This window comes from Bombus terrestris, chromosome 3, assembly GCF_910591885.1.
Source record: "Bombus terrestris chromosome 3, iyBomTerr1.2, whole genome shotgun sequence".
Classification (NCBI taxonomy): domain Eukaryota; kingdom Metazoa; phylum Arthropoda; class Insecta; order Hymenoptera; family Apidae; genus Bombus; species Bombus terrestris.
The window spans coordinates 2,467,144-2,493,134 of NC_063271.1; the positions used below are offsets into that span (position 1 = coordinate 2,467,144).

A 25,991-nucleotide genomic window follows, 5' to 3' on the forward strand; every position below is an offset into this window, starting at 1 on the left:
CCGACGCGCGTTCACGGAACCGACTCTGAACCTCTTTCTCTCTGTATTCCATCGTGTTTCTAAGGGAAGCTACCCTTCGCGTATCTAGCGGTATAAATTATATCCGAGTCGCGTCACTGCCAGCCCCTTATATGATCGATCATTAGAGAGGCTAGCCTGCCAGAAAATTTGCCAAAATCGTTCGACTTGTATTTCCTCGAGAAATTCCGTCAAACGAAAGATAATGAAGTTTCCTCGTTTGACGAACGATCTTTGGTGTTTCGAAGATTAATGACGTGGCTCGTTTCCTGACCGTTTCGTTTCCTCTGCATTCAGTTCAGTCGGACGTTCAAAGGACAAAGTCAAAGTTTCCACTTCAAATTACCCGTATATTTTTCCTTTGCATCGAACAAGCGCGATAGAGGGCTGTTTTATTTAACGAGCAACATAACATCTCGTTGTTGGAGAGAGGTAGGTTGTTCGTCGATGTAAGTGCATCCCAATTAATGAATCCCTGGCGAAACAGGCGGGACAATTAAGTTGACGCCGGAACTCGTGTAGCTCAGGCCTGCCAACGGCGTCGTGATTAATGCAAGCCAATGGTGGAAGGCATACATGAAACGCCTCCAGGCTGCAGTGTATTCCTGTGTATATTGAACTTAGGCTACCTTCCCGGACCGGACCAGATTAGTTCGGTCATTGTGACGGGGCCTGCGCGCTCGTATGCACAATCTGTCAACCGTTCGCGTACCAAATTCTGCCAATCTCGGACTAAGTAGACCTATGTGCGAAACCGTTCTATGGTTAAGCTTGAATTTTCCAGCGAATTCCAATAATCCAATGAATTAAATCGTCGCGAACGAATCTCTGATTACGCGATGGAAGGAAATATCGGCAGGTGCGATAGTTCGATGATTTTCGCTTTCGGCGACGATCAGTTCGTTTCAATATCGTGGCTTGTAATTCCATCGCGGCGACTGGAAATCATCGAACTGATCAAACATTCGACCAGGCGGATCAAAGCGTCGCGTCGCCATGAAACACGATTTCCCTTTTTTTCAAGCTACTGGAAAACAATGATTGCCATTGATCGCTCGTCGATTCATGGTTACGATATTGAGTTTACATTTTCAATGCAGCGACTGGCGTGCGACGATGAATATTGCAAATAATACCGAGCTGTTTAACGATAGATTCGTTACGCGGTACTTTTTTAATGGATGAAGCTAAAAATTTCGTTGCATTGGAGAATAAAATTACCGATTTCGATTTGCAGGAAGGTAATTTCCAACGATATTTTTACCGAAACTGATTTCGAAAAATCCAACGCGATTCAAACTGCCACTTTGCATTTTACACGCCCTCGAAAACACGGACAACACGAATTTCGAACTCGCGGAGTAAAAAGATTCGGTAAAGGTTCTTTGGATAAACGTAATCTCAGGAAGGCGTTTTCATTTTGCTCCGGGTCACCCCTAAAGAGTAACAGTTTCGCAGATTCCAGACAATTGGCGGCACATCAAAGGCGTCGATTGTTTCCTGTAAATTATAACTAGGAGGGCACTTGCATGACTTCTCGTTATGAGTTGGTGAACAAGTTCAATTAAGTTCACGCGACGAAAACGAGGAACGGCTTCCTACACACGCGGAGACCTTATCCGGCGTCTGTAGCACCATCAACCCCATGAAACTACCCAAACGGTAGAAACACTGTTCCGAGAAAGAGATCCGGAGCTAGAGAGAGAGAAAGAGAGAGAGAGAGAGAGAGAGAGAGGAAACGTCGAGGGGAAGAGCGAAGCAGGACGTGGTGACAACGAGAAACCAGGAAGGCAACGAGTTAGTTATCAAGTCGTAAAATTTTAACTGTCGTTTGTATCTCGAGAACGTTTTCGATTCGTGATATTGCATTGGCACGAACTATCTCGACGATTCACAAAATTGAACTGAGAACGATTCGAACAAGGAACGAATTTCAAAGAAAATTTAATAAACTGTGTGTCGCAAGATCGAGGGATCGTTTTCAGGTTTTTAGCCTTTGCTCCAGAAATGAGCGTAGTAAATCGTAGTGGTTCGAAGGGTGGCCGGTCGAGGGACAAGAAAACTAACGTGCAAGGAGCGATCTTTTGAAGACGATGATTCCGACGACGCGTCTCCATTGTACCGGATAGCCGGGTCAGCCTGACGACCGGGCAACACGTGTCTGTTATGTCTATTATCGACAGATAGTGGGGTAACGAGCGGACGAGATTTATCACCCTCCGTTGCCACCCTAGAGAAACGAGAAGCGGAGGGCTGCGATGGTAAAGCGAGAGAGAAGGCCGGTTTACAGCTGGTTTGACAGAAAGAAAGGCCAGTTAAAGCCTTACAGTCGAATCTCGCGCGACGCGTGCTCGTTTCGGCCAAAGTATACAAACGCCTTTACCCGGAGGAAATTTATTGGCCTGCCGAGACACGTGTACGTAGCATCTCATCTAGACAAAGATGAAGAATTATGTTTTATTAGACATGGAATTTTAACAACCACGTTAAACTAGACATTTGGCCGAACGATATTTTCAAATTTAGTACTTTCTACCACCGTAACTTTTTGCTATAACCAGGCGAGCGTTTACTTGAACGACTGGATCATGGGGCGAGAGTAAAACTCGTTGGATATAAATTTAAATGTCAAAATATACACGTTAACTATTCAGGTCGCGCGAAGCTGTATCATAGCTTTATTAACATAATAGGAGAAGGTGCAGCCGCAAACAAGCCTGGGCAAACCTGTCAATCAAAAACCCGATCCTCGAGAAAAGGGTTAGTTAGCCGGTGGCCTGTGCATTCTTGGCTTCACACAGGATAACGTATACGATACCATGGTGCATGCACGGTTAAATATTTTCATGCCTATTCCTAGACTTATTTGCCCCTACGTAAGGTCTTATTGCATCCCGTATTATTTATTATTACAACGATCAAACGATTCGAGCTACTTCAAAAGGTACGTTCTACTTTCGATAGAGCTTCTTGAGAAAAGCACGCTAGCCCCATGCAAGGGGTGCAAAAGTTCGCGGTATAAGACCGAATCACCCCGTTGACCGGTAAATTCGCATAGATGGCCACGGCTATCAATGGGGATCCTTTAGCTGGGACACGTCTGACCGTCTGACAGGCTTCACAATGCCAGATATTCCCCGCGTCACTGATTGTCACTTGTTTCCTGCCGATTTTGTCCACCGCGGAACTTTTCTCTCGCACCGTTTCTTTCTCCGATTACAAATTCAAATGACGAAAATCACCAACCGCGTAACCCTACGCCTTGAGAAAGCGAAGGTCACTGCGTTGCCTTGAAGCACCATTCCCTTCGTATTATGGTGACGAAGAATATGCACGGCATGTGGAATGCAAAGAAGAAGAGAAGAGAAGAGAAGAGAAGAGAAGAGAGGAAGAAACTGCCGTCGCGTTGCGAATCGCGCGCTTCGCGCCGGCCAGCTTAATAAGAAGCTGAATCTGAAGGAGGCTGAATCGCGAAGAAGAGAAGGTGGAGAGAAGGTGGAGAGAAGGAAGGGAATGGAGGGTGAGCATAATGTGGCTCATTGTCGAATCGCTTCCGGGGCTTGACCTCCAGCAACGCCCTAAAGACCAGTTCACCTGGACAATGTCCACGAATAATGGGCACCGGTGGCGTGCATTGTACAATCGGTAGGTACGACGGATACGTAGATTGTTTAGAATACGTGCTTCCAGATAGAGCGAGAATTTAATAATATCCACAATAAGATCCGTCGGCACCACCTACATAGACCCCTCGATGGTTCTCTCGATCCTCTACATCGTTTTCGTCACTCGTAAGTGGTAGGCGTAGAAGGAATGCCCTCGCTCCATTGCGAGGACATTGTTATTTCAATGAAGATCGTCTCGAACGAATTCGAGAAGGGTGCGTTGTTCGCTCGTTGACGGCGATTAAGTAACGTTTTGAAAACCGCTCGAGCTCGATAGAGGCGCGCCACAACGGGGAAACGGTACGGGATCGGCCAGCACGGATTCTCTGTTTCTCTCTTTGCGACGCGTCACAATTTGTCTCATTACTGGACATCGGGGTGGTTGGTGCGGTTCGCGCGAGGACACGTTTCGTCGAGAGTCGCCATTTATATGATTTGTCAGCGACATACGTCGCTAATGGCGCAGCTTTCCAGCCGATTTGTCGAAAAAGTGGCCCGTACGATCAACGAGGCGCGTGTGCCTGCTTCAATATGAAAAACAACCCATCTTCCGTTCTTTTTTCTACTCCCCCCCGTGGCCGCTTGAAAAAACCAGCCGGCGGCTCGTACTCGAGGACGACGAGAGGGGTCGTCAGCGATCACGTGGAAAAATTGACGATGCTTTCAATATGTCGATGAGCGAACGACGCGAGAAGGAGAGCAGACGCGCCAACGGGGGTGGATTCGACCCTCGTGTCCCATATGGAAATGAAAATGTTACAAACAGAAATGTCAAAAATCAGGATTAATATAAAACAGCCTGTTCAATGGAAAATACAATCGTATTCAAAAAAATATGAAACATAGAAACATCCCCTAAGCGTATAATTAACGACATCGCATCTTCCAAAGGCTGGATTCGAAACACGAATAACGAGTATGCTATAAACGCGACGAGATTGATCATTTAAGACAGATTCTCGAGATCATTCGGTAAATTGGAGTTGTACCCTCGACACGAGGGTCTCACGGCCGAACGAGCTAAGCCTAAGATTGGTTTAGTCGCCGCTATGGCACGCCGCGAGTCGGCTGTTCTGCGGATCACGCGTCACCGAGCAAAACGCAACCGGAAAAGAGGATCCCCTTCTGGTTTCCTTTGGTTTTCCATTTTGCACCCCTCCACGAGTATCCGAAAAACGAGACCCGGCCAGCATGGCAGGTGGGGTACCAGCGATACTTCGAACAACACCCCTCGATAGCACGACTTTCTTCCCTTCGTTCTGCTTCAGGTGTGTACGCGGCGAATAAGTGTTCGCAAAATTTGAGGAAAAATTTCGGTTTGGGCTATTTTTTGTCTCTTTCCTCCGACATTACAGCGAGATGTTTTCGCTCCTTGTTTGTTGTTTACCTATTTCCTTTCCATTCTATTCAACTCGCTTGTGACGTTATTGGCTCGATGCATGATTAATATTCGAAGTGATATACCGACTCATATTGATAGTGGTTTATCGATAATCCAGTTTTCATCTTCCCTATCTCCCCCTTTCATTTTGAAAACGCCTTTCCCTCAGAATGTGAGAAAAGGATTAGGATTAGGGGATAGCGTGCGAATCGATGGAAAGGGATCCCTCGTAGATTTCTCCAATTTCAGAAAAGGATCGCGCGGTCTGTTAACCGTTCGATTGGTTCGTTACTACACCATCGTAACTCGTGTAAAAATCGCATTGTCAGTTATTTCACAAACATTCGGATTCTCGAGTAATACTATTTCACAAACGAGTAAAAATATCCGAAATTCATCCCGATCGATCTTCCCTCGACTCTCGTCCCCGATTTAAAGGGACATTCGAAATTCTGTGAGAACTCGAAGCCAGACCTCTGTGTCGCGATGTTTTCTCCGTTCGTGCGCTCGCACGTTTACGCGCGTGGGGTTGATAGATCGGCCCGACGAAACGAAGGGGTAGTTTGGCTTTAATCGATCCTGTAATCGCCGGTCCGACAGTTGGCCCCGGTTGCCTTTTTGTCGGCAGTTAGATGGATGGCGCCATTTACATTTTGTCAGTGCGACATGCGCTAACGTAACATAACGTTGCCGCTATCATATCTATCACACCCTCTGGACCGGTACACGGCCAGTTTCCGATTCTCTCCGCGCCGTAATCTCGTTTCAAAATGGATCAAGTTTTTCCGCGAGGCTGCAGACAGAAGATTTTAAATCATCGCGAATATAGCTGGGAGACGAACGAACCTACGTTGGGTAGAAAAATACGTGTATTTCGCGAATCACACGGATGAAAGATCTTGGACTTGTACCAACGATTTCACAGACTACTTCTTCGAGTTTGACTTTGTGCGCCGATTTTACGGTCGACTTAAGAGCCAACAGAGACGTTCGAGCTCCGGACGGGTATCGAAAGAATTTTAGGGCAGAACCAGAAGAAATAGAAAGCAATGGAAAGAGAACTGTCCGAGGCGAGTCAATTGACAGATCTGTCAACATGGATGACACCTTCGGCGTACGAGTCGACCAGGTGTCTACTTTCTAACCGAAGAGACGATTCCGTCTATCCTCTCTCTTTTCTCCCCTATCTTTCTCTTTTCTTCGTTTTTCTGTCTTCGGCATCTGCCGGATAATACCAGGGATTATAGCAGGAGGATAGCGAACCCACTGACACTGGTTTCGAGCAAAGTAGTCCTCTACCGGATCCCGAGCCATAAACAGATCGATCATCTTTCAAACGGCTTCACGAGAACCCCTGCGAGATAATATCGCGTACGAATCCCTAGATTCGCGGAAAATTCTCAATGTATCTCTTTCGAGATATAGTACAAACAACTATATTTGAAGTTCCGGTTAATATGCTTGATTATAGTTCGAATGAACAAAACGCGTGGATCGAACGAGTTGCGATCATTTACTGTAATAGCAAAGAGTTATCGAGAATTTTCTGAATTTATCTAGAGAACGCTGGCTATCCTTGTTCGATCGAGCATCGATTCGCTCGCTACGTTTACCTACGCTCCGTCTTGAAATCCCATCGAACGAGGACGAAGCGATAAGCACGCTCGTGTATCGTAAGAAATACAACTCACCTCCCACGCGTAACGGGGGTTGAAAGGCTCGCTCGCCCACTTTCCAAGAAAAGGGCCGAATCTTGCACCCCGTGGAATGTCCTTCCGCGCTCGAACCTGGGGGCCACCCGGTGCCGAACCTCCCACCTCCACTTCCGGTACCGGTGATACCCACTCGCGGTTAGATTGCTCCTTTTGTTCCTGTTTGGTCGCGTCCTCTGCAAAAGTCGAATTGAAATCTTCAACGTGGTAAACGAAGGTAAGAAGGTAGGAGCTGCGTTTCTCGATAATTATATCGCAATTTAGCAGATTAAATCCTCTCGATAAACCGTCCATGGTACGGTAGATCGTTGTTGTGTAACCTACTATTCTAATCCGGACAATTAACCACCACGTCTCCCGATAATTTACACCGTAATTCGTAACATTAAGCGACCCGCGCGGCTGACCTAGTATTCTAATTTACGCAATTAGCTTGCGCCATTCACGACGATTCGAGCGGTAGTTTAAGATTAAAGACGAAGAAAATAAAGGGGGAAAAAATGGAATTTATTCACTCACGATACGCTTCGTTCCTGTAGACGGCGTCTCGTGATCTCAAATACTCCTTCCTGTCAGCCTTCTCGCCGTATTCCCACGAAGATTTCTCCTCGTCCCTGGATGAAGGTGGTCTGTGCTGTTCCTTTTCGTAATTCTGATGTTGTTTGTCCATGGCGGGCGAATAGCCACATTGATAAGCCGGCCTTGATTGCGGATTATAATCCTGAGACACGTCGTGGACACTGGTCGCGTGAAGAGCCTTCAGATCTCTGTATACCAGATTACTGGCAGAGTTGCTGCCGCCACGAATCGAACCGTTTTCCTCCATTTCTTGATTTTCGCCGGTTCCCCCCGTACCTCCACCGGCCGGCGTGCCTGACATCGACTCGCCTTCGTCACTGCTTCCTGAAACAACGCCAACGTAACTTGATAAAACGCATGCGCGTTTTAATAACACGTTGCTTCGTCTTATCGACGACCGAGAAATATCTTAGTGTTCTCGAGCAAGATCGAAATCGTAAAGGTCGATCAGTCGTCGATCGTCGTTCGAGCGAAAAGCCAGAACACCCATATTCGCGAAATAAGATGCATTCGTTTCAGAATAACTGTAAATCGGAGTATCGTGTCGTCGATTGAAATTCAGTTTGTACGCGAAGGTTTGCTTGGAAAAGCTCTTGGTACCAGATCAGAGAAATAGGGAAGAACGTAACGATGTCGGTGACGGTTCTTAATTTGCAGAAAAATCGGTACTCTGGAATAAAGTTCCCTCGTCGCCGATTCTACGCTGTAAAGATCACGTTTAGTCAAGACAAAACCAACCACTGGGAGCGAAATTCGTAAAATTATATCATCAGAAACTCTGGAATCACCGGAGAGAGAAACACGGAGGAGAGAAGGCAAAGGAGGTATGCTGGTTCCCGAGAAACAGCAAATTTATCTGTCCCCTTAGCGACTGGTCGAGATCCTAGGTACACAAGGACAAGTGGCGATCGAACAACGCTATCTCCTCGGTCCGTCGCGTCGGTCGTTTTCTCAGTCACAGAGCTACGAGTGTACAATGCGACACCCGAGCCAAGGATGTTTGACGCGATAAACCGAGAACTTTATTGTTCCCCTTACCGGGCTCTTTTAATGCGCCGTGAAACAGTCTCGTGATGCGACAAAGTGATGCGTCGCAGAAACCGAACGTGCGAGCATAGAATCGCGACACGTAGCTTTTGGAGCACGTAGCTCGCAAAAATTCGACGTGTACTCCACTATCTTCGTTTTATCTCTTTTGTAAGACCTTACTCACAGCTTTCGCTTTCTTTTGGCTCGCATTATCACGAAGAACCATCCTCCGAGTCTGGATTTATTTGTATAACTCCGGACCGTATACGACGGGCCATTCTAATGCCGAACTTATCTTCGAATCGAACGATATCTCCGGCGTTCTATCGGCTATCTAAAAACAAACTATAAACCGTGCGCGCTCTTAAGAATGACGCGGAGGGACCTGCGACGATCGAGAGTCCTCTGCAAACGTTGTAAGCCCCGTGAATCCACGACTAAGCAAATTGCCGACAAACTTGCAGGTGCATTCGAGAGGAACTCACACCTTGGCACGTTTCCTCGTCTATGGCGTCGATCTTTTATGATCCACGGTCTACCAAAATTTATCTCTTACCTACATTCGCGATAACCATTTTGGGACCATAGTTGCGACAATCGAAACTTTCTTCGATCAAAATGGAGCGCCATGGAGTTTATAGAATAAAACGTTAAAAGCATTCGTTTTACGATGGCAGCTTCGATTCCATTCTAATCGAGAAAGTCAACATCGGATTAAGGATCCCGCGAGTCACGTTAACGCGAGCCAGTCGTAAAAGAAAACGGTGATCCCGCGTGGTGGGTCGATCGACACGAAACTCGCAGCCGAACGTTAATACGGAGATATCGAGACGCGCACGCGTTGTTCCTAGGAACTGTGTGTCTCGATTCGAACGACCATCGAAGAGAACCGTAACATCTTTTTCGATCGTGCTTACTCCCGGATCGAGGTGAAATAACCGTAAAGATACGTCTTTGGAAGCAAGAAGGGATGATCGCGCGGTGACGCTACGAAGTCGATAAACCGAAATCCAGCCTGATCGATGAAACAAACACGATTACGTGGATTTTAGCTTGGCTTCCGCGGAAGATCGTAAAGAAGAACTCTGTGCGCGACTTAGGAGGGACGCGCAGGGAGCTTGAAGACCTTTCGCGCGACTAGTCGATACGATACAACAACAATATTTGGAAAACTCTCGACGTCACAAGGGTCTTTGACTCCTACGGGACACGAGTGCTCGAGTACTTTCTCCCTTGACAGAACCACGAGTACTTAAACCATACGCGATGTTATCCACGATGATAGCGGCTCGAGAGGCTTCGAGCTCGATTAGAGTAAAGTGCCGCTTTGCCGCGACTTAGAGAATCGAAAATTGTTCGTGGGAAGATCGACGTGACTCCAGCTTTTTTTCTCCTCCTCTTTTCCAGCTTTTTTTCTTTTTTTTTTTAGTAGTTAACCCAATTAAAGTGTTATTAAGGTACTTATGCTTGAGAAAATTTGTGTACCCATCGTATACATGGTATATTTTATACCATTAATTTTAAACGAAAGGTTCGATAAGTAATTTAAAATTATTTTCGTGCAAAAATTCGAATTACATAGGCTATACTGATATTACGTTTGTCCACGTACAAAGGACAAACTGAACGTGAAACGACTTACTAGACCAACTAGACTTGGGTGCGAACGTGTTGTGTACTGAAAAATAAGAAACCAGTAGACGGCCGGAGATATTCGTCGACGAATCCCGGAAAAGATAATTAAGCAAATTGGCAGGCAAGCAACGGGGTGTCGGAAGAGCGATTGCATCGTAGACTATATTCACACGCGCGTAAACCGCATTGCTCTGACCACACAGGATGTCCTGGCGATACGAAGATCCTGATGGAAAACGGACGCGTACCTATTAGCGTATATCGTAAGCGAAAACGAAAAGAATTTCCGCGATCATCATCTAATCAGGGCCTCTTACGTTGAACATGCCATCAAGGTTAATACAATATGACAAGAATGGTTAGAACAACGTATATCTGAATCCTATGTGAAGAATATCTTGATGAAAAGTGTATCAAATTCGTCATGGATTACCAGTAGATGCAAACCAAATTAGATACAAGAACGAATCTCTGCAGACCAGCTTCCGGACGGGCTGCGGTTGAATTTCCTCGTGTCGGTACTCACAGATATAACGTGTTTGCTCGGTAGTTTGAATACAATGAATTCAAAAAACCGAATACATAACCGACAGAAACTAAAAAAAGACCGGCGAATAATATTTTGCAGATCGCGATATCATCGACTGTGATTGGAAGAGGCAAATCAATGATCGTTAGATTAAATCTATCTAATCGTTCGAATACACGATAAAAATAGCGCACGCTGAATATAAATTTGACGGTATTTAAAAGTTTGCCGTATACATCGCATAAACAGTCTCGTTTTATCGGCACACTTCACCTCTGCTCGTTTCTATTGCAGGCTTTTAAATTACTCGACACACCTACGACGAGTGTACGATTCATCGTTACACCGATTCTCTTATCAACTCCTTTACAACAATTGTATATAAAACTTACCGTTCATCTTGGAGTCGACCGTGGGTCGAGACAAATCGAGACCGTTCATAAGTGGCGATCGAACAGCCCGATCCCGGTCAGTCGTACAACGTAAAATCACTGTCTGTCACACATGCTATCACCAGAAAGTCTCACGATGACACAAGATTATTAACACAATCCAAATAGCAAAAGAATCAGACGAATTTCTTGGCCAGTAGTAGCGTTCATGATCGATCGATCGATAGACATGATCGTGTTGCGATAAAAGGCAGAGTAAATGTAGGCGCTTGGCTTGGGCGGCGGGGGGCTGAGATGTTCGCAGGGGGTAGCTGGACGTGGAAGATGTACGATATCGGAAGGCGTGCGCTGCCCGGAGAAAACACGATCGAAATAAGAAACGGATGACGAGAAGAGCGCTGCTCCGCGTCAGCTGGCTCTTGGCAGACTAGAGGATTCGAAATCTGTTCAGAAGAGGATGGCACAACGAGGGTTCCCAAGGGAAGCCAGGGACGATCCACGGGGTGTGGCGGATCCGCTTCCATCGAGACCTCTGGTTGGCTCACGGGCGGAGCAACCCCTATCGCATTCAGATCCCCACCAGTTCACCACAGCATCCCTCGAGAGAGCGAGCAGGAGAGCGAGAACGAGAGACGAAGCTAACGTATACGCTGGTAGAGGAACAAGCTGCGGCTGCCTGACTGAGTCCGAAAGACCGCCGCCTCTGGGAGGGGGTAGGGAAGAATCAGAAAACGTGACTCTGATAACGAAAGAGACACGTTGCTGCCCCGAACATTAAACACCGACTGACTTTTCTTCGCACGATTCATAGTTTCTTACAGGATACGATTTCTATCGATCGATCTATTCGACGTACGATAACCATATCTTTCCTTTATTTTCGACCATCTTATTTAAATCAAATGGAATTGTACAACTTTTTTATAATAATAGTTCAACCAAGACGAAGCATCGTAGAACGTATTTTACAACGTTGAAGAAGATGTTTGGTCGTTCTTCTCTTTAAATTTCATTCGACGAATTTCGATACGACGTAGGGTATATGAAATAAAGTTCAGTCTTCGATTCGCCGGCGACCAAGGGTCAGATGTCAGCGTGCGAAGAAATTTTTTCCATCGCGCGAACCCCTCCATCGAAACGCGTGCAAGTTGGAGAGGACCTCACGCAGAGTCAGGGTCAGTGGAACACCTATCGAAGTCTTTATTGGACAGGCTCGGTCACCTTTTTCTTCGGAAAGTAGCTGTCACGGGGTTGTCTAAATTTTTTTACAGCCACCGTTCACAATACGTTTGCGGTCTGTACCTCGGACAGATTGACTTTGAAATCAATCGAAGTAGTAGAATTTCGAAAAACGTCACTCCCGTTTTTTTCCTTACTCTTTCGTTCGTAGCCTTTGAATAACTTTTCTGCTTAACGGAAACGTGTAACTGAATCTACTTGAAGGCCGTTGCACCTTCGTTATAGACGTCTAGAAGCCAAGCTCGTGAAAGGAAATTCCGTTACTCCGTTTCACGTCGTCCGACGTTTCGGCTGTGTAAAAAGTCCGATGTCAGTTATTCTTTCGTGTCGTTCCATCAGCGAGCGGCGTTCAAATTGCAACGATTTAAATCCGCCGAGCGCCAGAGAAACGGTTGCAAGAACGAATGGCTGTGCAAAAAGATGTCGAAACAAATCTTCATTTCCCGCGAAAATTGGCGGAGAAGGAAAGTCGCGTAGGCGATATGAGTGCGTTCCACAGGCAGGAAGACATGTGTCGCGTGCAGTTATATCATTCTTTATGGCTGGCTATGCCGGAACCCTTCGCTCATTCAACGCGAACGTCGTCCGCGCAATATTTGGCCGGGAGCCTTGATTTACACCGGCATAAAAATGTCCCGCTCCCCTCCCGCTATCCTACGACATAGATATCACCTTCTTCGCCTACCTTCGAGTCTGGTTCGTGAATTTTCACGCCCTTTACATACACTGGTCCGTGATAAACGCGACCACGAACGCAAAAGCGAATCAAACACGTAATTTACTGTACGTCTATAAAATTTCATTCTGTTTCGTACAATCGTATTTTTATTCGTGAAATCTATTAATTAGTTCGGTCGATAGTAACCAACGTAATCTGTCCAGGATCCATGTACTAGATTTATTCTTATACTTGTGCGCGCACCGAGGGAGAAAAGGGTGATCGATTCAAAGACGTTGGACGCGGGACGTCGTCTTTGTCGATGATGGCGACGGCGAAGGGGTAATAAATAACGGGAGTATCAAAGGGTTATCAGATCTAAGCAGAGCTTCTAGGTCTAGCGCAACTTCTGACACGTAGAGTGACGATGCCGTAATGTCGGTGGCAAAGTGTGCGCATGTGGGGTGAGTCCGTAGGGCAAAAGGCGGAAGGGGGGAGGGGGAGGCGCGCGAAGCTATTAAACTGACAGAAACACTTGCCACCCCCTCCTCTGACCCAGCCACCCCCTCAACCTCCGACTCTATGCCATCCCTTACTCGGAAGCCCTTCGTCCCTTACTGCAACACCGGAGTTATTAATATTTTTCACACCCCCAAAAATTGTCTCCTGTGTGCCCGGCGAACCGACAACTTTCGCTGTATCGGAGAAGCAATTTTACAGGCGTGTCACCGCCTGTCGCTGTCAAAACGACTACGACAAGATACACGGCAAGTCTCGACTCCGTTATTGTTGCCCGTGATCGTTCGTGATTATCGATAAACTACGAAATTCCTTTCCGAGCTTAATTACCGATTCTCCAAGAGAAGATTATTATTTTACAAAGTTACGAGACGCGTTCGATTCGACGTGGATTCGACGGTAAAAAAACTTCAAGCAACCAGCGCGAGTTCATCGTTACGCGTCTCGACAAGGCTTATTATGCCGATATAAATCAGATAGACGAAGTTCGAGTGGCACGACGAGGAGACTCTCGAGATCGGATCGTGGTGTGTTTGAATCGAGAAAGGACGAACACTTCTTGTCAGCCGAATTCGTCGACCGTTAACGGTCGACGGAGAAAGAGAAGCAGAGAGAGAGAGAGAGAGAGAGAGAGAGCAATTCTCATCGAGGACGAAATAAGAAAGAAGTCAGCGCTGGATGAGATCAAACAATCGGCTACTGCTCGAGTGGCCTTCCAAGAGCCCGCGTAGTCGACTTCTTGATCTACCCCAAAGCGATTCGCGCGTCTCTCGACAAAGACGCGAGAGAGCGAAAGAAAGCGCGAGGAGGCAGAGGCAGAGACGAGGACGGGGACAGAATGAAATAATTCGAGCGGGATACGCGAGCGCTAAGGTGAAAAGGATCGAAAAGGATCGAAAAGGATCGAGAGACGTGCGTGTCCGTGAATGGCTTGTTGCGTACCCTTAGCAACGGAGCACGTATGTCCGTGAGTACCCGAAATAGCGATTGGTGAATCTACGTCGGCTGGAGTCGCTTCAACGGTCGTGCCGAGAGTCTATAATTTGTGTTCGAGTCGAGTTGGTTCTCCGCGTTGTGTACGCACACGCCTTGACTGCCTTTCGAACGCGCTGCCCTCTAATGTGCCATTGAGAGCCACGTTATGTGGCATAAGTAGTCGAGCAGAAGAAAGAAACGAGAGAGGAGAGGAAAGGAGAGAACGAACTCTCTATGAAGCTCAGGAGCACCGCCCTCCTGCCTCGAGGAACTTGAGACGCGATTGTTGTGCGCCGCGTGCACGCCGTGTACCAGAAGCATTGTCCCTCGTTAGAGGCCACCGGAAGTCACCGGAAGACGATCAACTGACGGAAGACCCTCTACCTTCCAACTCCTCCTGCCGACGCCCTTCTTTTCGACAGACTTTGCAGCTTGTCTTTGCTCTCCCCCCGCGGAGACGTTCCGTTTATTACGACTTAACGATTTTTCATCGCGTGCGTCGTCGTGTTAAGGATACCCAACGACTTCGCACGGTTCGATGACTCGATTCATAAAATTTCTCATTTTGAATGTGATTTATATTTTTGGCTGATACAGCAAGACGTAAGAAGCTACGATACTTAACTACTCGTCGAATCTTTAATTAATTTATTTTATTAGCTTTATTTACGCTAGCGCGGTACGATTCTCCTAATAGAGATCCGGGTTAGGGGGTCAAGATCGACGAAACGTAGCAGAAGATCCAGATGTGGACGATAGAATTGTGGCACGCGAGCGACCGGAACAAGCTGAAGTAGGGAAAATCCGGTATACATTGGGGCCTTCTCGTGCGCGTGCAACACCCTCGTTTCTTCGCCTTCGTACGGCCACGGTTCCTTTTTAGCCATCTCCTTAAACGGAACTCTGCCTGCCTTTTTAACGCAACCAGCGAATGAACGACCGCAATGTCTGAACCGGATCGTAGTTTCCCGTCATGCGTTCGACGACTATTACTTATTTACAATTTTATAAAGGCTACGATCCTATGGGTGAGTGCATTGTACTAATATAATCTCGCGCAAAAGTAACAAAATTATCGCTACAGGCGCGCGATTGTTATCGACAAATAACGTTCCAGGCTGGTCAAAATTCAGTGGCGAATTAAACGTTGGGCGTGCACAATTCGTCGGTGAACTGCGATTAATTTAGGAAGGTTTGTGCATCAAGTTTACATCATGAGGTCGAACAACGAGCCGGAGTCGAACGGGTAGGTACGTCGTAAAGCGTGAACCGCGCAACGCGGAGAGGGGTGGACACAGTATATTCCGTACAATCGACAGGCGGTGGGAAACAGGGAGAAAGAGACAGGAGAGAAAGCAATAGCGGGAATCAACAGCGATATTCGCGTAATATCAACGCAACAAAGTGCAAGCTTATTGGAAAACGCGTAGCGCGTACAGGGACGGGAAGGTAGGACAGTGTGCAAATATTGATGCATTAACAATGCAGGCTAATTATGTTTTGGTACGAGCATGGCTTTCCCGTCGACGATGGTGTGGCGACGACGATAGCGGAGGACGGTGGTGGTAGCTGAAGTTTGCAGTGCCCACCAACCCGACCGTTTCGCCATTGTGATCCGGACTTCAGTATACAGCCTCCGGGCGGTTCACAGGCGCAACCCGCCGTTAAATTAATTTTATCTCGTGTCCGATATTAATTTTGTATACACGGTTACCACGATCAGTCTACCTCTTGACTCGCTACCCTTTGATTTCTCTGCGTCCCCTGTTTTCCTGATCGTGCAGCACGAGTTTCTCATAGAAAAGTCAGCAAAGACGTTTGCAATTTCTTGTCCATTTTAAAGAAAGTATTACACAATATGCCTAATATTATCCTTGTAACGTTAAAATAACAACCGGTTTGTCAAATACAGAAGCACAGCCGATTACGGCTCGAGGCGAACGGAATGGTAATCGGGACGATTAGATTCTAATTAGATTCGCATCGTTCGAGCTCCGGGCTGTTTAAACGAGGCACACGTCCTCAACGAATTCTCGACGAGCTCTTCTCGCTTAGAGAGGAGAAGATCGAAGGGCAAAACCCCTGCGGATATCAGCCCTTAGCGAGAGCAAGCTGCGCAAGGGTAAAACTCGTCCGAAGGAAGGGGAACAGATGTTTTTGAGCGCGAGCCAACATCATAATCTATGTTTCGCAACATCGTAATTAAGGAAAAATAGATGTTCCTCCTCTCCACTTCTTCTTCTAATCTTCGTACATCAATTTCGATATCTTAAGCATTAGTACCTTTCACGTTCGAGTATATACGTTAAAGATAATGTGAGACCTAGCATTCTTTTGAAGTAAGATACGCGATGTGGCGATTAACTTTTGACAAGTTGCCCGAATAAAATCATCAGTTACTTCGATCACGATCGTTACGCCGATATGATAAGACGTAGAAGCTTAAAAACTTATCACGACATGACCGTTCTATTTCGAAGCCGAATAGATTAGAGCCCGATTCAATTTTCGCATGGCTATCCGCGAGAGCTCTTCGATGGCGATAAATCGTTGAAAGAATCAAATCTTCGTGCTTGAATCTCACGCCTGGCTCGTAAACAAAGCCAACAATGCCAACTGACCGTCCCTTTCGTGATCGTTCCCGCATTCACGTATCTCTTACGTCGGGCCGTTTCCAGCCGTAGAATCGTACCGTACGAGATAAAGTGGATTTAAAAGTTTAAATCCTCGGCCACCAGCGGCCCAGTGGCTTGCCTTTTCCACGGATAGAAAGAGAAAAACGGCACGACTTACGGAGGGTGGCCACTCTCCTCCAGATAGATACAATCTAACTGTTTACACCCTCGTTTACAGAAACCGTGCTACCGAATGGAAATACGAGAAAGCCAAGCGTGGCCCACACACCGCTTGACGAACACGCGGATCGTCTTCCCCTCTATTCTCGAGAGAGAGAAAGAGAAAGAGACAGAGAGAGAGATGGCAATCGTAAATACGTGATCCTCGCAATCACGACTTTCGTTTGATTTTTATCGATGTTTACCATGACTACCATTATTTATCGGGCATCATTGTCATTGAATCGTTACCCGAAAACAAATGTATCTGGGATCTGCCGCAATTTACAAAGAATTTGGTTCGCGTCGCATCAAGCGACAACGATAACGAACGAGCTTATAATCCGTGGAAGCGTTAAGGCGATTACATTTTTCTTGTGTTTCGGTGATAACGCGACAGAAAAACAAAGCAATCGTAATCGTAAATTGTCTCCGACGCAGGATTTTCGGTCCGTCTATTATTTTCTACGGGAATATGAAGACGCGTTCCAGCCCGATCGATAATTTCGTTATCCGGCCGATCGGCAATATCCGACAGTCGCATTCGCAATCTAGCAGATAAGAGCTCAGATATCTCCTGGCAGTCGTCGTTCCATCACGTGCGAATAGACTACCTCTGGCTCTATTCACGATGCCTGGAAGAATAGCCCCGTGATTCTATTCAGAGAAAAGAGAAAAAGGAGCGAGCGAGAGAGACGGATAGAGAGAGACGACGAAACGCGCGGAGAGCTCTACGGTATCGGTACAAGAGAAATAAAACGGGGGTAAGGGAATCTAAAAGAGGGGCATTCAGCCATCTGGGAATCGAATATCTTCGATCTGAAGGCATCTTTCCATCGAAATATCCGCAATTGTGGAAGAGTAATCGATGGACAGTCGGATATGTGAGTTTCTCGGGGAAACTCGTCACGACGCACCCTTTGGTACCATCCGGGGGGCACCGGTGAAAGGGCACTGAACGACTAAGATGTTTTCCAGCCTTGCGAGATCGCACCTCCAGTTAACCTGCACTCGTTTTGTCCTATGGAAATTTTTTATAGAGTCGAACCACGCGAGGGGATGGTGAGAACCGTGAAGTTTGACGACCGAGGGTGAAGCAAGCGCCGCGGTGACACGCATCGAAATGTAATTGAACTTTTATAAAGACACGCTGGCATTCAAAAGTTTGACTATTTGAAAACTTGCAGATTTTAAACAACATATACTTTCTAATCAGATCCGAACGAACTTTTCGATATAAACCGTTCTTTTTTTAGAACAGTGGTAGTACAACGAACCTTTACGCTCTACTGTTACGTAGACTTTACGTACCTACGAACTATAACTCTTGCGAAAACGGTATAGGGTACTCGACACCAGGGTCGAAAAGTCAAGTCACCCTTTTCAGATTTTTGTCAAGCACAAAAAGTGGAAAAGGCAAAAAAATCAACGAGGGGGCTCCTCTCTGTTATTTTTTTCATTCTCAAGATTCGTGCTTCTCGTAACAGCTACTCGTCAAGTATTGTCTGCGGTTAACCCGTCGCCGACTTCCCCGAAAAATTTCGATTATAAAAGTTGCGGCACAATCGCGAGCAATTTGGTTCGAGGCGTGAGAAATCGTCTTCTCTTTCGATGATTCGCAGCCAATAACGGGGAATCTATAACTCATCCGTAATTGTTCACTAGGGAAGAAACGAGCTCTTCCTTCCATTCTTCTAATTCGATTTTGATCGCGTCGACACTCGATGCTCCACCGAAGGAAGAACAACCGAGTCGATAAATAACTGATGCGAATCGAACTGGCGCGAATAATAAAAAATTCGCCACCCACGTGCCGGAAGCGCGAGAAGGTTCAATTTCGTCGCCGATTCGAAACGAACGCTCATCAAATACGAATTCGAAGGCGTTGCCAGCCTAGGGGTTGCGACTCCCTGAATACTAAGAACGTCTCCAAGCCGCGATAACTTTTATTAAAAATATTCCTCGCGTGCCTCTGAAAACCTAATCCCTGGTGCTGTTATACATAGAAGGCCTATGACTAGTTTTCGACCAAACGAATAACCGTTGAATAATATGCGATCCTGACGTTGTGCATCGAAAAACAGTATCCGTAACAAGCCAGTGGAAAATATTTGTTAAAGCTTATCCGGCAGCCAGACGCTGTCCTATGGAAATTCAACTTCGATCGTGAATTTGAATTCAGTCAGTGGTGGACGGTTTGAAATGGTACTGCGTGCGTCAGACATCAAACGCCTGGCTTGGCCCTTTGATCAAGCTCTGTCATTCAGATGACTCTTGTCGACCATGGCCGATCAGCATAGTGGCACAGGCGTTAAAAAATTGATTATTGTGTCATGGGCACCGCGCGAATACCTATTGACGCTTTTCGCGCATGCACGGTAGCGTCGATTGACACGGATCATTTTTTCATCGAACTCACGACACCCGGCGATGGATTCGTTCGATATAGCCAACGGCTGAATTGCACGCGAAATCCCGATACGGTTCCTCGGAATGTCTTTGACAGGAGAACTCGAGATCTCCCACAGGGGGGTAGGTAAATTTCAATCCCTTCTACTCCTCCGAATGTCCCGCGATCATTAACATTCATCGTTCGGGAACGTGGACGAAGCCACAGAGCTCTCTCAGAAATTGAAGCGGCGAGCAACGAAGTCGACGGTGGTCTCGGAGTTTCATCGGACTTTCCTCCGCTCCCTCGGAACTTTCTTTTCAGCGGGCAAAGTTTTGACTGTTGGTCAGAGAGCGGCGATACCGAAGTTCGATTACGTCGACGCCACGTACTCCCTCGAGACTCAAGGAGACTTCCGATTAAGCGACCAAAGATGGCAATGACGTCTCGACGTGGACGATTAATCGTTTCCAACCATGCCTGTGCCCGTGTAATATCTGTATATGTATATATATATATTATATTATATACACATATATGTATGTGTATATATGTATATACATAGAGAGAGAGAGAGGGAAAGATGGAATATCGCGAACGTGTACCTGGATATAACGATGCCAATGTCCGATACCCACTGCTCAGCGAAATGTCTTACATAGCGAAGCACTCAGAGAGGGTTTCTCGTTTTTGCTCGACACTAGGCTAGGACAACACGATATAAACAGATGTCTGCTTTTTGCTACAATTTCGACTTTACTCTATTGCTTGGTATACCGCATTACAGAGTTTTAACGAACTTCGTATCTCGTGAATACGAAGAGATGTTGGCGAGCGGTTATTTACAGTCTTTATCGTCGTATTAATTCGTTTGCTCTACTAAATGTTAATTGCAATCTAGAACGCGTTTAAACGAGAATCGTAAAAAACCGACGTGAAATTTCGAGGAGGAGGAGAGTAATGGCGCAGCCGCGGCGATCGGTACTGCTCGCGATTTCGAAAATCGAGCCACGCCGCGTTAAAACATCCCTCGGCTCTCATCCTAATGGGGACCCGTCTCTAAGGGCACTTGAGGGTGTGTAATTGCTAGAATCCACGGCCCTGCTACCACGCCGCATTTACGCGTTATGCGGGGTGCGTGTTGGCTACGGGTCGACCACCTACTGGGTGTCTCGTAAATTTTGGCCCGCGCCGACTTGCACGATTTAAATCACAAAAATTTAGATTGTAGCTTCTGTTAAAGAATCTCTAGATTTCCTGGTAAAACAATGTCGTTGAAATTCAACGAAATCAATGTACGTAATCAATAGACTTTAAAACGATATGTTTCAACGTATCTAAAAAATTGGATAAAAAATAGCAGCGATGCGTATTGCAGGAGACACGGAATAAGGACCGACAGAGTTAAAGAATATTATCGACAACCCTGTCGAGACGGGGGCAGCTCTCGTCGCGAGGAGAAGATTGGAGGGGTTAAACGACGAGCCACTAGAAAACAATCCCTCGGCCGCATTTGCGGATGCTCTTTTCTTCCATTCTCTTTCCTCTCGTCGGTGTTTTTCGCTCATTTCGTCTCTTTCTCTCGTTCGCTCTATCCAACTACCTCCCTCCCTGCCTCTCACTCACGCACACGCATTCGTCGAGCTCGACAGATGGCTCGGCCGCGTTTTTGTTTCAAGGCTCGCGCCAACAATCGTCGCATTACCGGAACAAAACGACTCGACGATCGGCCCTTTGAAAAAAAGAAAAGCTGCGAGAGGCTCGAGTAGCGCTATTGGGGGAGGAAAGGGATCATGGTGGTTCAGGAAGTCCTGATCGACCATATCATCTCGTTAGAAACAGGCACCACATGTCCAAACAGAGAGACAGAGAGAAGGAGGAACGGAATTATTACGTAGCCAGGCCAGAGACAATGATTCGATTGGTCGAACACGCGGCCACGAATAATAATATTCGTACCGCTCCGAGTGTACTTGTACACGATGCCTGTTGCAAGTGCAACGAGCCGACTGGACCGCGGCGATCGATTGTCTTTACGACGGGTGTAATCGTTGCCGATTGTTCTGTCACCAATGGACGCATATGCTCCGTTTACGATTTCGTTTCGTGCCTGAGATTCTCAAGGACAGCGATACGCATCTACTACGCGGCCAAGTGTCTATATTATCGACCAGACAAACGCTACGGTTTGTCAATTTTACGGGAAATTCGTCGAAGAAAGTCCTCTTTTGGATAAATAATTAACGATTATCAGTTCTCACTCATCGAAAGCCACTAATTTTCCCCGAGGCGACTTTTACGATAAACAAAGTATCGAACGACACCGTTCGAATCTGTCACGTTTCAAACTTTATCACGTACGTTTGTATACTCGAGACTCTTAGAGTAAACCATCCACTCGTACGGATCGTACAATTGAGAAGCAATTATTTTTACGATCATTTCCACCAAAATACTTTCTACGGATGGCCCCTGTGCTAGAGCTCGTCAGGGCGCGCGCGCAATCTCGAACTCTTTACGAGCTTCTTTCTCCTTAAACAAACATAGATAAAGCTGTGCGCGAGCCTATACAAAACACCGCCCACCCATCGTGCTCTCGTTTCTTCCTCGGCAAATACGAGTCGTTCCGTTTTCGATTCACGTAACCGGAGTCGTTCGTTTCTCTCGATGGGTAGAAGTCGAAAAACGCATTAGCGATGCACGTGACGCTGCAGTTGGGACACGAAACTACGCCGCGGTGACAAACTCCCATGCGTCAACCGTACATACGAGTTCCCATCGACTTACAATTCATACGTATGCGTGTGCAGACACGGGACGATGTCGCACTCGCGCACGCCGCCACGGCTGTGAGCGTCGATCGACACAGGTCACAGCTATGGAATCTCCCCTCTAATGGATTTCACTCATTTTTCTCCCCCGACAGCCCCGCGACCGACATCAACCCCTACGACATCTCGAACGCCTTTAAGGTTTTATTCATTCGTTCGTCTCGAGCCGAAGATGGCGATGGTCGTAACCGCGTCGTTCGGACATTTCACGTTTCCTATATCGTGCGATATATATTTATCAAATTGTTATTTCTAATTACATATCAAATTTTACGATTCTCGGATAGCGTAAAGGAAACGATTACGAACCATCGTACAATTCGTCCACGATTCTCTTCTTGCGCGATTATCAGCGATAACGAGCAACCGTGACAACAAAAATGAAAATGCAAGTCCTTGGTCCACGTAATTTCTGTTACCTTGGTGTGACACGGAAATTCGATGTTTGATCATTTTTGTTCGCTTGGATCGCAATTATAGTAAAAATACAATCGTCGGTTTGTGAAATGCTGTCTGATAATTCTCCAAAAACGAGCATCCTCGCAATTAGCAAACACGATTCGTTAGTTTCTAAATCGATCACGAGTTGGCTAATCTTATCGTATCCGATAGACGGGTGGTTCTATCTGCGCGATCGGGATATGTCTTAACAAACCCGAAATAAACGTTTGATGCGACGGATAACGCAGACAGTCGAAGATTAGTTCATATATATAAAAAATCGAAAGACACCTGATTTTCCATATCCCTGATTCCGTATCGATCAAACGATCTATTGGGATTTATTTTAACGACGTCGACAGCGCGGAAATCTATACTTATATAGATTACCGCTGGATTTGAAAACTTTCACCAATCGGAGCGTCGTTCGATAACTCATGCGAATAACAAACGAGTTACTACATAGAACAGGAAAATGTTCGTTATCCCTTCAGAAAATTAATTACTTTCCACGGCTTTACTTTTCTGCGACGTTTTTACTACGCGGACAGGAATCGAAACAGACATACCGACTGGAATAAAAGTTTCAATCGTGTTGAAAGGGCTCGTGGAATGCGACGCGACGAATTAAATCGAAAGCAGACCGTCGAATAGACGGCTGAAAAGAATGTAGGGCATCGTGCTGAGACCTAATCGGCGATCATCTAGTGCGGCGATTATCGGCATAATTCTTCCTCCTATTATCAAGATGCCCATGGAGGACTTTTTTTTTCTTTCTACGTCGAAACGCAGTGAAAGCATGCGAGTAGCTTTCACAGATTGCGTGCCGCGGCCTGTTCTCTTCCTGGCAAGGACGATTCGAGCCAACTAGAAGGCAGAGAGTGAAAAAAAAAGCGAGCAAGGCGAGAAGGAGGAACGATAGAGGGTAAGAGTCGATAAGGCAAATGGCCACTTGGTAAAGTTCGCCGAACAAGAAACGACACAAATTACAGTCCTGCTTCTTTCTATCTTTTCCACTCTCTGCATCTCTTCACTCCTCGGTTTTCTTCTTCTTCTCTTTCTCTTCTTTCGTAACCCTAACCGTAACCCTCTTTTTCTTTTTTTCTTTCTTTGTTCTACACTCTAACAGCGGAAATCACGTTTTCAAACGCGGAATAGCGGTCGCGATTAAGCTCGAAAATCGTTCTAAAATCATTCTCGAAATATCTGGCACTTCTTCTCCGTGGCAATGAAATTATAGGAATATCTTGTTCGAGTATCTTACAACGATTAATATATTTGAAATCGGAAGACATTTATCGATAGATCGCTACTTACGAATGCCCTCGAATATCATGTTGAAAGACAACGGTCATCGGCCAAGTAAAAGTTGAAAGGTTCGTACTTGAAGTTTAGACACTTTGTCAGAGGCACGCTTAGAATCAGGTGTGTTCAGTACAAAAGATACAGCAACGGCATGCATAGCGCCCAAGTATTTACTGAGGAATCAGCCGAAAATGTTTTCGCTGGAAATCGAATGGAGGTGACGACACGTTCGCGTTATCTGATTCTATCTGTTCGGCCACCCTTTGTCATTATCATGTCGGAACAACACACGACGAAATTGACATAAGTACTCCATCCGCTGTTCACTCGAAAATTCATCGAATGACGCTTACTTGGATGATTGATAATACCTGTCGTACGGTGTTACGTCACTCACGCGTGTGTCATAGATTAGCCGAAAAAAGAATTCTTGTGTAACGACTGATTTACCGGTATTATAGCATTTGTCTATCGTTCATAAAGAATTCTATCGTCGATAGGAAAGAAGAAATTCGAAATAAAATTTATTCGAAACGGTATGGTCGTTCGAAAGATGTTTAACAAGTTGCGACGGTTGCGATAAAGTTTACCGGAGAAGAATCTGGACCCGGAAGATAAATCGTATCGCGGTGACGTGGTCGTAACCGCAAGTTGCTATGACACCGAGAACGTATGGTAATGGCAACTAATGAGCGAGATATGATAGCGAGGCGAATGTGTCAGTAGCTCGCGGTGCAATTAGACTTGTGTACAATGTAGCTTGGTGCATGATGGAAAAATTATCGACGCTTAATCTCTGAATCAGAATCGAAGATAACGTTCGTTGATGCGCAGTTTATCGATACCTTTCATACGGAGTTGTATCGATACACAAAACTCAAAGTTGCAAGTCTCGAAGACAGATCATATCGAGAGAGTTTGTTGATCAAGGTCCAACGATCGAATGTCACCTGCCGCTAAAGTAAAGCAATCGTAACAATGTAATCGTGTCTTGTATTAGAGTACAATATAATCACAGGAAGTGTTCATATTTTGAAAAGGTTAAAGCAAACACGGTTGAATGATAATCCAGGCCGGTTCGTAGTTAAATGAATCGCTCCAAAGAGAACCTCTAATCCTTGGACCACCTGTGCAGCGTGGGATAGTCGGATTCCTCGTATGATGTTCTTGAATGTGTCACGAGGGCTCCAGCAGCCTAAACAACTCAACGAGATAAAGAAGCACCGGCTTGTACTCTGAGAAGCCTTCGGAGATACTCGTAGCCCTTGTATGCACTGTGCCAGATAAAATTGAAGAGGCCACAGTCGATGACATCCGGAATCATGGTGGACATCGGTCCGGTTTCCTGATTACTCCCCCGATGACGCGCATTGTCTGGAGATATCGTGTGGCTTCCTGTTACTCGTCGAGTGTAATTTCGTCGAGTTCTCTTCTTTCTCCAACTCCGTTTCATTCGAATGGTTTCCTTTTCTTACCGGTAATCGCACGTCGCGAACGTGATCAATTCGATGGAAGTGGTTTACATTTTAAACGATTATAGCAGAATTAATGTGTAATCGTAGGATGAAAAACCTCGTCGTTCTCAGATAGACAGACTTCCGCCTTCGTCGAGATAGGAAAATTTAGTCGTCGCCACCGACGACGCCGTCGAAAATATTTTGGGGCAAACGCCAAGTATCGTGGCGAACGCAACTGTCTGGTGATTGAGTCACGTTCATGGCCGTAGTATCGCTCGATGATTTATGCGAAGGACTCGCAGGACTCCTGGTGATGCTGACCGCGCAGTTGTGCGGCAGGCAGGCGTGAAATGAAGCTTCGAATTTGAGAGGTCGTGGTGCTCGACTCTTCGGTGACACAGTA

General features: G+C 46.2%; 1 protein-coding gene across 4 annotated transcripts in view; it reads right to left on the bottom strand.

Annotated features, from left to right (window-relative positions):
* The window catches only part of LOC100649991 (histone-lysine N-methyltransferase MECOM), a 56,349-nt gene that overhangs the window by 16,422 nt on the left and 13,936 nt on the right, over positions 1-25,991 (bottom strand). For 3 of the 4 annotated variants that reach the window (XM_048414761.1, XM_012320718.3, XM_012320716.3), the window contains exons 1-3: positions 10,941-11,450; positions 7,296-7,679; positions 6,756-6,952 (exon numbers count right to left, since the gene is read on the bottom strand). In XM_048414761.1, the coding sequence (XP_048270718.1) occupies positions 6,756-6,952; positions 7,296-7,679; positions 10,941-10,989 (630 nt within the window). In that variant the 5' untranslated portion in view covers positions 10,990-11,450. Of the gene's footprint in view, positions 1-6,755; positions 6,953-7,295; positions 7,680-10,940; positions 11,451-25,991 lie in introns of those variants that run through there. The other variant, XM_012320717.3, reaches the window with a different exon arrangement.